This window comes from Gavialis gangeticus, unplaced genomic scaffold (genome assembly GCF_001723915.1).
Source record: "Gavialis gangeticus isolate Ggan-Ray unplaced genomic scaffold, GavGan_comp1, whole genome shotgun sequence".
NCBI lineage: Eukaryota > Metazoa > Chordata > Crocodylia > Gavialidae > Gavialis > Gavialis gangeticus.
In genome coordinates this window covers 79,280,870-79,295,818 of record NW_017729032.1, presented here as the reverse complement: position 1 = coordinate 79,295,818, position 14,949 = coordinate 79,280,870, and the positions used below count along the sequence as shown (strand labels likewise).

Genomic DNA, 14,949 nt, shown 5'->3' with positions numbered 1-14,949 from the left:
CTGTTAGTGTTTTCATTAGCCCAGAAACCATTCCTTAGAACTAGTCATCTACAAGTTTGCACATCTTAAAGGTCAAGAATTTATATTACTTACCTGTGCTCAAAAATGTTTCTTTATTTAGTTAGTGTGAAAAATATTCTTCAACATTGCTGATGGTATGACTGACTATAGTAATTGGTTAGAGAGACAGGAACCTGATTTTATTTTTAAAATAATTCCCTTTTAAACCAAGATCAGATATGGCGTATTTTAGCCCAAGTGATTATTTATGAAAAAACAACTAAAAATTGTGCTAGTTCTAATATGTTTAAGTATTATGTACAATTGTTACACTATAATGAGCTGCTGATGATCATATATTCCTTATAAATATTAATATGTTCATAACCACAAGGCTTGGACCCATCTCAGAGGTTACTTAGATTTAAAGATGAGATGCCATAAATGCTTAATAGGTTAACATATCTAATTAGGTTTTAAAAAGTCTCTGTATTCATGTTTCCATGAATGGGATGTCTTTGATGGAGGCCTATTACTGAAGCAGGTATTTTATAATCTGTGAGAAAATGCAGCTTGTTTTCAATCATCAAGTTTGAAACTGTTGATGATAAACATAAAGTATCTTTACCTGAATATATTTTTGACAATTGAGATGATCAAAATGTGTGACTGAATTACCTCATTTAAAAAGAAGAGATGACATTTGCAACAATCAAAACCATTTTGGGGTCATCACAGTATACTAGTAATACACAATAAACGACTACTGAATTGGAGCTCTCAATAAAAATAACTCTTTTAATATCCTTATCTATCTATCTAGATGTAAATATAAACTGCGTTAGTCAGTTTAAAAATATACCAGCACTGGAAACATGAGTGTATCAAATATTTTTTTTTTTTATCATATAGTTATATATTTTGTAAACTCTAAACTTGTCTGGAGGCAATGGAGCTGTTCTACTTCAGTTGAACTGGGTTTGGAAATGAGTCAGGAGAGAGTAAATAAATGAAAAAAACTTTTGAACACATGGATGTGTATTTCAATATCCATGGGAATTGACCTTGAAATAGTAAAATAGAGAAATTTCTGGCTCACCATGGGTGGGTAGCTTGTGTCTTGTAGGGCTTCCTAAATAATATGAAGTTTGCATCTTTATGTCTAATGGGAGCAAATTCCTGAATTGTGGGGCTGCTACCAAGAATGCTCTTGCTTTTTGGTCACTTTAGATGAGCTCAAAAGAATAGTCTGTTTTTCTTTTTTCAGAAATGGACTTTCTTTCACAAAACTACAATTATTATTATCCATTTTAAAGCTTTGAGATAAAGTACATATTGCCAGTTTCTGGTCTTAGATTCATCAGGAGAGGGCCAGTAGTTGTCAGACACTGGGGTTGACAACTACAATGCTGTTGAGCCTCTGCAGCAAACTTTTTAAAATTGAATGCTATTGTTTTTACTGCTTCTGAAAGTCACCTGGGCACCAGGCATTTTATTATAGTACCTTTAGTGATATCCTTCCTTATTTAAATAGGTACATACGTATGTGTGTGCATGCATGCTGGCGCACGCACCCACAAGATAGTTTAGAGTGGCACTTAACAGACTAAATCAAAGCAGCAGTTCATGGGGCAGCACTGATTGGCTGGTACAGAATACCCATGGTCAGCCTGAGTTTCTGGCATCACAATGTTGGGATTGCAAAGGGGGCATGTTCTGCTCTCTGCTGGAACAACAGAGTCCTGAGAGTGACATGCTGTCTCCTGGAGAGTGTGGGGAGAAGCACAGAATGTACAGAAGAAACTCTCCAAGGAGTGATTTAAATGTGGTTGTTACTCAAGCAATTTTTCTCCCGAATTCACCATGTTGACTCTGAGAGAAAAACCCTTGAACATCTATCTACTACGGTTTCTCCTGGGAGAGCAGTAACTCTACCAGCAGAAACTGAATGTTTGTATGAGGCATAATTTAGAATTATTTAAGATTTTCCTTGATGTCAGTTCAGGCTTGAATATCATTTTTATATGAATTGTATTGTTATTCTTTAAGAATATTTTCAGACCAACATGTTCTGTATACTGTGCTATACTTAAATTTTATTCTGGTTCCAGTAATATCCTGAGTTTTAGAATATAGAATGTCTTTGAAACTAGTAATATTTTGAAAACTGGAATATATATTTTAAGTGAATCTTGTGGAATCTCTAGGGAATACAATTCAGGAGTATTCAAGGACACTTTCTTAAGGCGTCAATGGCACTTTCAGTTGGATCAATACACAGTATTTGGAAACAAATTCACATACTTTTCAGAGTTGTTTTAAAAGCAGATTTTTTCACATAAAGCAGCTCTAGGTGTTGATATATTGGTGTAAATAGTCAGGGTTCACCTGCATTTCAATTGCATGATTAATTTTTTTAAGACTGGAACTGAATTCAAGCTTGTTGCTAGAACATCTTATTTTCCTTCCTTTTTTCCTTTTCCAACAAAAAAGGTTGTTTACCAGTTACTTGCTTAATAAATCTAATCTTTTACAGTATTGTAGGCATTTTACTAAGAGTGCTTATGTTTTAAATATGAAAATTAGCACGCTACTTTAGTTTTATCTAAATAAAAATTAAATACTCAGTAGATAAGGTTGAAAGTGATCTATATTAAAGTCAATCTATGAAGAATTTTAATTAACAATAAAAATCCAAAACAGCCTATTGATTATGTTCAGATTTGCTTTAAAGAGCTGCATCAGTTTAACTGATTTGTCTTTTGTCGGTTGGCGTGACTGGCTCTAGGGAACAGGACTACAGAAATAGATTTGGGGGAGGTTAAAGTTGATATGCTGATTTTGAGTCAAAAGTCTAATATTGTTGCAGAAAAGCTAATAGCATACTTGCTTGTTTTAAATAAGGGCACAAAAGTCACAAGAAGTAATTCTTCACTCTATTCAGCTCTGGTGAGGCTGTAACTACAATAGGTTCCACTGGGCAGATCACCTTTAAGAAAGATGTAGACAAAGTGAAATTGGTTTAGATGAGAGACCTCAATAGATTTCTAGAAAGCAAGATATGTGGGGAAAAGTTTCAAGAACTGGGATGATCTAATTTAGCAAAGAGAAGGCAGAGGGAGCAGTTAATATGTTTTATATATATGTATGGAAACATATTAAATGCTCCCTCTTTGCTTCATATTTATATATACACGCACACGTATGTATGTGTGTATATATGTAGATTTGTTCTCTGTCTACAGGGACAGAACCAGAAGTAATGGGTTTAAGTTGCAATATGGGAGATTGAGGCCATGGTGTGAGGGAGGACTTTCTAATTATAAGGGTAATTAAGAAAAGGGGCAGTTATTTAGACAGGTTGTGGAATTTCTATTGCTGGAATTTTTTTTAATAGGGATTTGATAAATGTTTTTCAGGAGTGGTTTGGACATGAATTAAACTGTTTTGAGCAGGTCTGGCTTTAATAATCTCTTGAAGTCCCTTCCAACTGTATTCTTCTGGATTCTACATTCAAATACAGTTTCAATGCACATGGGCTATAAAAATATTTAGAAGCATTCTTATTCCCAACATTTTTTTTCTTTCTCTAGTTAAAGGACACTAAATCAGCAGATCAGAAAACAACATTGCTCCATTTTTTGGTTGATGTTTGTGAAGAAAGGTATCCAGATGTTCTGAATTTTGTTGAAGATTTCCAGCATTTAGACAAAGCCAGTAAAGGTTTGTATTATTAAATCAAATTTTTCTATTTCAGTATCTATAGTTAAGAACTGACGCTTTATTTTTGAAATAAGGTTAACTTTATATGTATAGTATTCTGTTGTATGTACTCTAAGGTCCACTCTTCATGTGCAGGTAAAGGCACAACTGGATCTAATGCATGATCCACACAATTGCATTTCCTATCATGCTACATATGCAGGGCAGAAGATGCAATTATGGGATTGCACATTAGATCCAATCGCACCTTTATTGCATGAGGTACAGTCAGGCCTGAGAGCCCCATGTGGGTTGGGGTTTCACATGCCCCTGACCCTTGGGTATCATGGCAGCCACAATTCCCAGGGCTTATGGTTTCATACTGGGCATGATGCACCCCTGTGGCTGGGAGCCCTTGTCAGCTGACAGGGCTTCAAGCCACATGAGACTCCTTGCTATACATGCAAATTAAAGCTCAATAACAACCAGCTATAAAATTAATACACATTTCCGAGGTCTAACTTTGTAGCTGATTGGAACTTTTTATCATATGACAGTTACTTTGTACATGTAGCTGGTCTTAATGTAATTGTGCAATTAACCAGTTAATTGCATGATACCTGTAATGTGTAGAGGGGGGTCTAAGGCAGCAGTAGGTTAATTTTTGGAAATGTTTGTTCTTGTAACATTTATTGCTTAGATCTCTAAAAGTAAGACAGGAACTCTTTAGAAAACCATTTAAATGATAGTCTAGCACAGTGAGTTTTAACCTATCATCTGTGGACCTGTGGGCATCTGCAAACTGTGTCTAAGGGATCTGCAGAAGATGGCTGTGTTCAATCAAATGAACGTGAATACCAACACTTACAATTTAAAGGGGTCCACACCTCCATTCAAAATTGTTTTAGGAGTCTGCAAATGAAAAAAGCTTGAAAACCACTGCCCTAGCATATAGTCTATGTACATTGTACCAAAATAGATTAAACATTTTTATTCTTATTTTTCATTAACAGTGCTCATATTATTTTAATCTTCTTGTCCTTTTTTATCTTAAGTCAACTACAAATAATTTAGTACCTTTTCAGTACCATTTAATTCAGCAGCTTTGAAAAGCTTATCATATAATCATTTTAATAAAAATAGGATTAATTAAAGAAAAATTATTCTTTTCTTTTGTCTTTTTAAATTCTTTACGCAACACTAGTACTGGATGCCAGAAAAGATAAATTCCACTTTACCGCCTCAGCGTACAGCATAAAATTTTGTACATCTCAATCTGAGCTGCAGAAGACTTGCATTTAATTTCTCAATTAAGAGTTCCTTTTATATATGAAAACATAGCATGACTAATTTAAACTGACTGAGTATAAAGTTAGAAATTGATGACTTCTCAGCAGTGTCAAATTCCTGTAGAAAGAAGTCTGAGCAAAAAGGCAATATTGTCTATGTGTTCTGTTGCGGTTAATCATTTTTCTAAATTAATTAAGTTTTGGAGGTTTCTTGTTATGATAGTATGTAATGCTAATACAGTTATATGTCTGTTGCCCTGTGCAGCCCTTATCAGGGACCCTTGTTTAACCTGCTTCATTTCTCTTGATGGAAAAACTTGAGAAAGTGGTCTCTGTATTCCTGCCTGTCTATACTTATTATACTTTTTTTAATTTTCAGTTTCAGCTGGTAAATATTACTACTACTTATCAACAAGGATATATTTAAATGATTTTCAGATGGGTTTTCTTATACTTTAGATAACATGCCTATAACTGAAGGGGTTATTCATTTTTCTGTATATTATACTTTTTGCATAAATGGTGGTATCGCATGGTTTATGAAAGTACCTGTGCTTTATCAAAGTATGAAAATGTATTACACTTGTATTTTGAGTATTAACCATACTAGTTAAATTATTATGGGTACTAGTTATTTCCCCTTTTACCTTGGGAAAACATCATAGGTGCTCTAATAGTTCTCTTTTAAGACCTATAATATGCTTCCTTTTAGGGTTGGGTAGTTGATCAGTCAGATGTCAGTTAAAAATTGTAAAAAAAAATTACCAATAGGTCCAAATAATACACAGAACATGCACGAATTTTCTATTAATAATTGTGTCCAAAAACAGTAAAAAAAAATCATATTTTTGTCAAGAAAACTACAAAATGTAGTTTTTTTCATAAAATTAGTTTAATCTTTGACCAGTCAAACTCCAACCTTACCAACCTTACTTTCTTCATGTGTGTCAAGATACTTGAATTTTTGTCCTTTGTAAAAAAAAAAAAATAAAATAAATGAATAAATACATTTTAAAAAAATGTGCCTTCCATAGTTTTAGATCTCTAAAGGGAAGGATGTACCTAGGCTATTCGATGAGTGTGACTGTTCAGGTGAATGACTTTTTGCCTTAGTCTTCAGATACCAATGGTAGATTGTTTTCTCTAATGGCAAGGTTCCCTTGGCTTCCAAGACTGTCATGGCACTTGCAGTAACATTACTTCCCTGCTCTCTTGTTGTTAATAATTCTTGATTTAGTGAGGGGACTCTCACTATGACTCTACCAGGATGTTCGTCTATTTCCTGACTTAATTTCACCCTATTTGCATCTATTTTGTGTGCCTGATCTGTATTCAGTTCATTATTATAATAAATCTAACAGCATAAATGGATTAAAAACTTTCTTGCGTTACCCAGCATGAAATATAGACAAAGCAGGACCTTTGCCTGATACCTACTGATCTGGTTGCATTAAGAAGATGTTCATATAAATCATAGAAATCATGGAGAAACAGGGATGGAAAGGACCTCTATCTTTAAGTCATCTAGTCTAACCCCTTGCCTGAGGCAGGATCATCTTTATCCAAACCCAGTTCCATTCTTATCCAAAAACTCTTAGTAAAACTATGGTCAGCCTGACACAACGTGAGCCATAACACACTAACCTGCCACAGGTAAAGCCAAGAGGACCATGGCAGTTAACATCCTGCTTCTGTAAAAGGTGCACTCAAGAGATTGCAGGGAGTGGGCTACGACCCCTGCTACAGATGAAGGCAAAAAACCTGACTGGTTATTATCAGTCTGTCCATGGAGTAAAATTATTTCCTGACCCCAAATATGGTGATCAATTTGACCCTGAGCAGAAAGGTAAGACCTCCAGGTTTAAGTCCCAGCAGGAGCATTGGTATACCGCAGTCAAAATCTCAGCTTTTGCTGCAGCCAGCACTCGGTGTCTATGAGGAAGCCTTAAAAAGAAAGGAAAATAAATAAATAAACCCTCCCCCACAAAAAAACACAACACCTGACACACACAGGAGAAAACGGGCAGGAGTGGGGTAGAAGAGGGGAGGGGAGGGAGTGTGCAGGATTTCCTCCCCACCTTATGCTGCAACCAACAAATCCCAGAAACCTGGAAAATACCCATAGTAGAACGTAGGCATAGCTATACCTGTATCATCCCTGAGTGGCTGTACAACCTCTTCTTGAACACTTCCAATGATGGTGAGTCCACAACTTAGCTAGGCAGTCTATTCCACTGTTTTACTATTATAATAGTGAAGTTTTTCCTGATATCCCATCTAATTCTACTTTGAAATGTCAAGCCATTGGGTTTGCATCCTACTCTTTACAGCAAGAGAAAAAAAGGTGCTTTCCCCTTCCTTTATGGCAGTCCTTCAGGTATTTGAAAATTACTATCATATCCTTTCTTGAGCACCTTTTCCTTTAAGCTGAACATGCTTAGCTCCTTCAGTGTCTGCTTGTATGACTTGCTTTCCAAGCTCTTTATCATTGTTGCCTGCCTCTGGATTAAAAACCCTCTCTCATTTTTTCCATGTCCATTTTGAAATGTGGAGCCTAAAAACGCAGTACCCTAGATGAATCCTAACCAGTGCCAAGTAAAAAGGCACTATCACCTCCCATGTCTTATACCTAAAGCTTCTGTTGATTCAACCCAAAACCACATCTACAATTTGTACAGCTGCATCACACTGCAGGCTAGTACTGAGTCTGTGATCTACCAAGATGCTCAAGTCCTTTTCTGTTGTGCTGTCACCCATTTTATATTTGTGTTTTTTATTATTCTTTCCAACGTATAGCACCTTGCAGTTTTTGGCCTTGAAATTCATCCTGTTATCTTCAGCCCAGCATGCCACTCTGTTGAGATCCTTCTGAATTGTGTCTCTATCCTCCAATGTGTTTTACAATCCTTCCCAGTTTTGTTTTCTGCATATTTGCTCAAGAAACTTTCTATTCCAGTATCCAGAATATTAATAGTTACATCAAACAGCACTGGGCACAGGACAGATCCCTGAGGGACTCCACTCAACACATTCTTTTCTGACATAGATTCTAAAATTATAAAAGCCTTAATCTGTCTGTCTATAACTTTTTATTCTATAACTTTTATACTCTGCTTTCTGTGCCTCAGGATGTGGAATTCTGGAAGGACATGATCATGTCCTTCCAAGTTGCCCATCGCCTTCACATCCTCCAGTTCTTCCCGATTAGTTAGGACAAGATCCAGGCTGGATGATCTCCTACTTGTATCCTGAAACAGAAAGTTGCCCTGCACACAGATCAGGAGCTTGCTTGACATCTTATGTTTGGCTGTATTATTTTTTTTCCAGCAGATGTCTGGAAAATTGAAGTCTCCCGTTAGTACTATCCCACAGATTTGTCACCTGCTTGAAGAGTGCCTCATCCACCACTACTTCCTGATTTGGTGGCCTGTAATAAATTCCAAAATACATTCTACTTTGCCATATTCTTCCATTTGTTTTTGACATAAAAGGCAACACCATCCCCTTTTCTCCCAAACCTGTCCTTCTGAAACAGCATAACCCTCAATGTTGACATTCCAGTCATAAGAGCGATACTAATCTAGTCATAGTTTCCAGGCTGCAGTTTCCAGCTCATCTTTTTTATTCCCCATACTTCTTGCACTTGTATATTAGACCTATTATGCATTTTGTCCTACTTTTGTGCAATTTGTTGCTGTCCTGTGGCACTCTAGACATTTTCCAGAGTGGAGTTGCTTCTCCCTGTCCTTTTCCTTCTGGATTGTTTGCTCTGTTGCTGAAAGGCTTTGTTCCCCGTCCCCCACAAACTCGCTTAAAGCCCTCCTTACTAGGTTGGCCAGACGGTGTTCAAAGATGATCTGCCAGTTCTCATTGGATGGATCCATTCTCTTGATAGCAGTGTTTGTCTTCAGAACAGGCAGATGCCTGTTGTCAGAGACCCTGAAGCTTTCATGTCATTGCCACTTTCTTAGCCACATGTTTATTTCCAAGATAGGATGATTCTTGCCACTGGGAGGATCAATGAGAACACTGCTTATGCTCCAAGCTTCTTAACCCTCCTGCCAAGAGCATCATAGTCATCTCTGATCCGGTCAGTGTAATTCCTGGCAGTATCATTGGTGCCAACATGAACAAATAGAAAAAGGTCTGAATGATGCTTTGGTAGCTCCTGTGTGATGTGCTGTCTGCCTGAAGCCTGACTTCAGGACATCTCCCAGGTCCCCAGGTCTGGATGACAAATTGGTGCATCTGTCCCCTGGAGAAGGGAGTCACCAACTTTGACTAGCTGTGTTTTTCTTCTTGGTCAAGTGGTCGTGGGGCCTTGCATTTCCTGCTCTCAAGACTGCTGACTCTGCATTATGCCAGCAGATGTCCTCTTCTCTGCCTTTTCCCCAGCTGTTTCACTGTAGAGTGCTTGAAAGTGGTTGCTGATTTCAGTCCGTTCCTGGTCAATTCTGGGGGCCCTCCTTCAAGCACAGGTACTCCTCACTTAACATTGTCCCAGTTAATATTGTTTTCTTATTATGTCACTGATCTGTTAGAGTCCATGCTCATTTAAAGTTGTGCAATGTTCGGTCATAACGTTTGGCTGCTGCCTGCTGGTAGGCAATTGGATTTGTCTACTGTGACGTAACTGGATTCGCTTAATATTGTTTTGTTAGTCACATTTTTCAAGAACTTAACAACGACGTTAGGCGAGAAGTAGCTGTAGTCACATGCTTCCTCTTCTCATTTTCTTTTGACCTCTCCAGTACTCATAACTCCAATCCAAGTAATCTTCCTTTTGCTTGATAGTGGGGTGGGAAGGGAAGAAAACATGCCACAAGAACCCACATACCAAACACCCACCCCTTGGCTCTTGTGCACACTAACACATACAGTCTCCTGCTCCCTGGCTCCCTCAATTTATTAGATCCATTTTACATTTTAACCTACTCACTTCCCTTTTGTGCGACTTGTTGGCTGTTCTGTGCAAACTCCTTGGACAGATTCCAGCTGTTTTGCTTCCTCTCTTCATTGCTATCTGTGTTCACTGGGGGCTTTTTTTTTAATATAGCTGCCTAGCCTAGGTCCACCCCTCAGTTAGCTAAACCAGCCCCACCCAGTGCAAGCACTTAGTCACTCCAGAGAGGGGGGAAGAAAAGGGACCCACATGTGCACACATCCTCTCCCACCCTCCTCGCGAGCACTCAAGCACCAGTCAGACACCCAAAGACACTAGCTCTGAGAAGAGCCCCCTCAAGGCAGTCCTGCTACTGAGCTGTTAATCTCAGAGCATTCTGCTTATTACTCTGCTTACATATATTGTTTTATATTCCTCACAGTAGATGGAAGGGAATTGCTTTTGTTGCTTTTCTTAATTATATTGGCAGCATTTTTATTCCGTTGACGCTAAGTGGGTTTTTTTTTCTCTCCCATTATCATCCCATCGCTGTGGGACATGCAGAGTGGGGAGGGACGGATTTAAAGTGGGTTCTTTCCCACACTTTTGGAAACTAGTAGGTTGCTTTGAAATACTACTTTTCATCTCCTTGGAATCTCACAGATTGTGTTCAAAGAGTGATGTTCTGTTAAGAGAAAATGTAGAAAATTTTGGAGAGGAAATGTCTATTTCCAAAATCTGACTGTCAAAAGTTGCATTAAAATATACTTTTAGGGACTCCAGATATAAATAAATTGGATTTTCAGAAATAGTAAGCAACTGCATATGTCAGTAAAATCTCTCCTAGTGTAATACATTTTGTCTATCGAGTATTTGTCTGTTTTTAAATGTGTTTCTACTCTGCTGCTCTCCTTCCTTCCTTTCCTGAGGATTTGAATGCAATGTCAATGTATTAAAATTTATGTATAAAAATTGTCATATACTTATTCTCAGAAATAATTTGCATTAGTGAATGATCCCTATATAAGTGAATTTGTCGTGGTGATATTGATGAAAATAACACAAAATATTTCAGAAAATGTGATGGCTACACTTAAAGCCAGATTCAATTCCTTCAGTAATTGCAGAACTGGAATAAAGTTGGGAGTTGGGCTACCAAGTCCAAGTCCCAGGGTTCACATTACCCTGACACCTAAAAAAACAAACAAAAACTCCTATTTTTCTTGCTAAGTCCAGTATGCTCCTGCATTTGGGACTCCAAGGGCCGTTAAATAGTGATGGCTAGGCAGGTGTACCTGTGTGGAAATCATTTGGAGCACACACTTTGCTAGATAATGCCTTGTAAAGTTCTAAAACAATTCACATTTGACAGTGGGAGGTGGCTAAGCTGTGCTTGGCTCGCCCACGTTAGCTATGTTATTAAGTAGATAGAAACCATTGGCAAACTCATATCAGCAACACTGAATTCAGCTCAGAACCTGTTGCTGCAGTGCAAATTACAGATGACCATCCTTTTCCCCATAGCACTGTGGTTTACAGTGTTTGCTCAGGGCACTAGAAACATCAAATCTAGTCTCCTGTCAACTTGAGAGCATTTGACCAGGTCTTCTACTTCTCTGGAGAAGGGACTAATCACAGTTTCATCGGTTCACCAGGCTTTAAGATGAGTGAGGACCCTTGTCATCCTTGGTGTTGAAGCTGGGCAACTGGACAGAAGAGTGCAAGAATGAGAGGACCAGGAGAACAAGCAAGAGAGAATTTACCTCTAGTTTTTACTGTACTGGCTAGGGCCCTCCCTTAATAGATTGAATCCTGGATTCTAGGCTTTGCTGTCAGGGTGGAGGTGACGGTGGTGGTTGGTGTTTAATTTTGTTTGTTTGTTTGTTTGTTTTTTTAAACCAGTGTCTAATACAAAATGTATTAACAAGTGGTGAGAGCACACCATCAAACAACATTAACGGACAGTCAGGGGAGAATTTTCTTGCATCTCTAAACCAATGATGATGCATTCCAGGGAGTGTATGATGGAATAGATTATTCTAGATATACCCTGTTTGCATGCTTTGCTATAAGGGTTGTTGTTGTTTCTTTTTTTTTTAAAACTGGTGACTGATAGTAAATGTATTCAGCACACCATCAAATAGACAGGAGTGTATCTTCTGGCACCTCTAAACCAATGGCAGTGAATGCCAGGGAGTATATGATGGGATAGATCACTCTAGGTATACACTGTTCATATGCTGCCCGTCTAGAGTATGTGCTTCTGTCACTATTGAAAATAAGCTACTGGGCTAGATGGGCCATTGGTCTTACCCAGTATGGTACCATTTATGTTACTTTATTATTTAATTGTGAGCCAAAGACTACTGACTTCTGTTGACATGGTTAGCAATTAGGCATTTCACCCAATCAAATTCGTTTTTGTTAATTGCTTAGTTCTGTCTGTCAGTGTGCTGTATATTTTTCTCACATTCCACCTTACTCCACCACTAGCTTTATAGGAGTAGTATTAAGTTTGTTCTTCTCATTTTTTTACACAGCATATCAGTTTTAAGAAAACAATTCTTCCCATATTGTAGTGTTTACCAGTGGCACATCATTTTATTAACAGGCATCATAAGGCTTTGGTTGTGGCATTATTTAGTGGTCAAATCTTGTGCTTTGTAGTAGTTCAATCCTGAAATTATTTCTGAGATATGATTTGAGACACTGCATAGAAATTGACTGTAAAGTTATTTCTTTACTCAAAATCTAATAGAAATTTTTAGATTTATATGATATACAGGCAGTTATTGAAGTATGGTTTTTGCAGTATTAGTTTACTTTAGAGTATTTAACTCTCTCTTCCATTATGCATTATAATTTTAAAGTTTCTGCTTTTGAAATATTGGAAGTCTGCTTAATGAGCTGCTACAATATATGATTTTTTAGGTATAACAAACCTTGGTTAAGTACTTCTAGATCAGCAGGAGGAACTTTCATTGAAGCTAATGAGCTTACCCATATGACAATTTCCAACGATCTACTTCATTAGAGCTGCCTCTTTTTTCTAAAAGATAATGGCTTGCAGCTTTTCTGTTAGTATTTCAGAGAGAACCTTTTTTGGTCATTATTGTACCTCTCAATGCCATTGCAATACTTCCTCATGTAATGGCCTTTTAAAGATTCATATTCTTTCTCACCAGTATGCCATTTTAATTGATTGACTTTGACCTACTCAGACCTCATTGTTTATAACTTTTTATTAAATCTTATTTTTTGTTGATAATAGCAATATTTATTAACCTGTAGACTAATCTATTGTTCCTCATTAAATTATGCTGAGGTAATAATGATTATATTTGCCAAGTATATCAGCCTTTCTTCTAAATGCTACTATTTTATAAGTAACTTAACAAACTTCTTATTTTTAAGGATTAGATTTCCAGAGTAGGTGATTCTACCATCTCTGGTGGGAGTCTGTTCCAGACCCTGGGCACTCAAACCATAAAGAAGCTTTTCCTTATGTGCAATCTAAAGCGATCTTCTATTAATTTATAACCATTATTCATTATCTTGTCCTGGGGTGCCTAGGTGAACAGATGTTGCCTCAGGCCCTGATGTGCACCCCAAATATACTTCAGGTAGCTTTAAGTGAGAAAACTGAGGCAAAAAGAAGAAATGTTTTGGGATGGGAGGGAAGAAAGTAGAAATGCAAAAAAGAACCAAAGCAACACCACCACTCACTGCCTCCTGCCCAGTTGAATAAAACTTTTTATTGGTTGAATGTTACTGTCTTTTCCTTTTGCCTTCCTACTAGAGGTGCACCAATATATTGGTCCATATTGTATTGGCGCCGATAAAAGGAAAATTGACATTATTGGGAATCAGCTTTTTCTGGCTGGTAGAGCCGATAATGTCACCAATAAATGCTGCATGCATGCATGCAGCCAGGAATGCAGCCCAGCACCTTGAAGAGCAGTGTCTGGCCAGTAAGTCTGTGAGGGGAAAGGGTGTGGGGGGTACAGATTGAGGCCTCCACAGTGAGGATGGGAGTGGGGCAGGCTCAGGTGCTCCCCAGCTGGGGCGGGTTGCAGGACAGCTGTGGGTGGCTCATCCTGGTTTGTGAGGAGTCCTGGGGGAGTCGTGGAGGGCATGTGTCCCCTGGATTAGTACGTGGGGTGAAGGTGGGCTACCTGCTGCAGGCTCGGGGACTGTGCTTAGGGCAGGCAGCAGTGGCACTGGGAGGGGGGAGTATGGGAAATTTTGGAGTGGCTGTAGCCTACCCCATAGCTGCTGCCTGCCCTGCTGCTGCCTTCCCTGAGCACAACCGCCCCTCCCCCACCAGGAAGAGGCTGGTGCAGCCCCTGGCCCTGAGCTCACAGCAGGCAATTTGCCCTTGCCCCATGCACAAATCCAAGGGGCACATGCCCCCCATACCTCCCCTGGGACTGTGTGCAGCGGCAGGAGCCACAACCCCCAAGCTTCCTAGACAAACTGCCCAGGGTTCCATCCCATGCCCTGCCCTGGCTGGGAAGCACCTGCCCCAGCCCCATTCCCTCCCTCACTGTGGGGGCCTCTATCTGTTCCCCCTCCCCCCCCTTACACTGCCCTCTAAGCTGCTGGGCTGAATACTGGCTATCGGATTGGTATCAGCTGATATGGCTGGTTAATAAGCAGCCATTGGTTTAGGGAGCTTCTGGAGGGGCTGGACGTTTTTAAGTCAGCCGGCCCGGATGATCTTCACCCTAGAGTCCTAAAGGAACTGGCTGGGGTCATTGCAAGTCCCTTGGCACGGCTTTATGAACACTCGTGGTGCTCTGGAGAGGTGCCGGAGGACTGGAAGAGGGCCAACGTGGTTCCCATCTTCAAAAAGGGGAGGAAAGAGGACCCGGGGAACTACAGGCCAGTTTACCTGGGCAAGCTGTTCGAGAAAATTATTCTGGCACACATCCAGGAGGGGCCAGCAGGGAACTGCATGCTCAGGGGCAACCAGCACGGGTTCATCAGCGGCAGGTCCTGTCAGACCAACCTGGTGGCCTTTTACGACCAGGTCACTAAATCATTGGATGCAGGGGTGGCAGTGGATATAGTTTT

General features: G+C 39.1%; 1 protein-coding gene across 2 annotated transcripts in view; it reads left to right on the top strand.

The window, feature by feature from the left end:
• The window catches only part of DIAPH3 (diaphanous related formin 3), a 562,409-nt gene that overhangs the window by 307,444 nt on the left and 240,016 nt on the right, over window positions 1-14,949 (top strand). For both annotated transcript variants that reach the window (XM_019525253.1, XM_019525252.1), the window contains one exon: window positions 3,594-3,723. In XM_019525253.1, coding sequence (XP_019380798.1) covers window positions 3,594-3,723 — 130 coding nt within the window. The remainder of the gene's footprint in view (window positions 1-3,593; window positions 3,724-14,949) is intronic.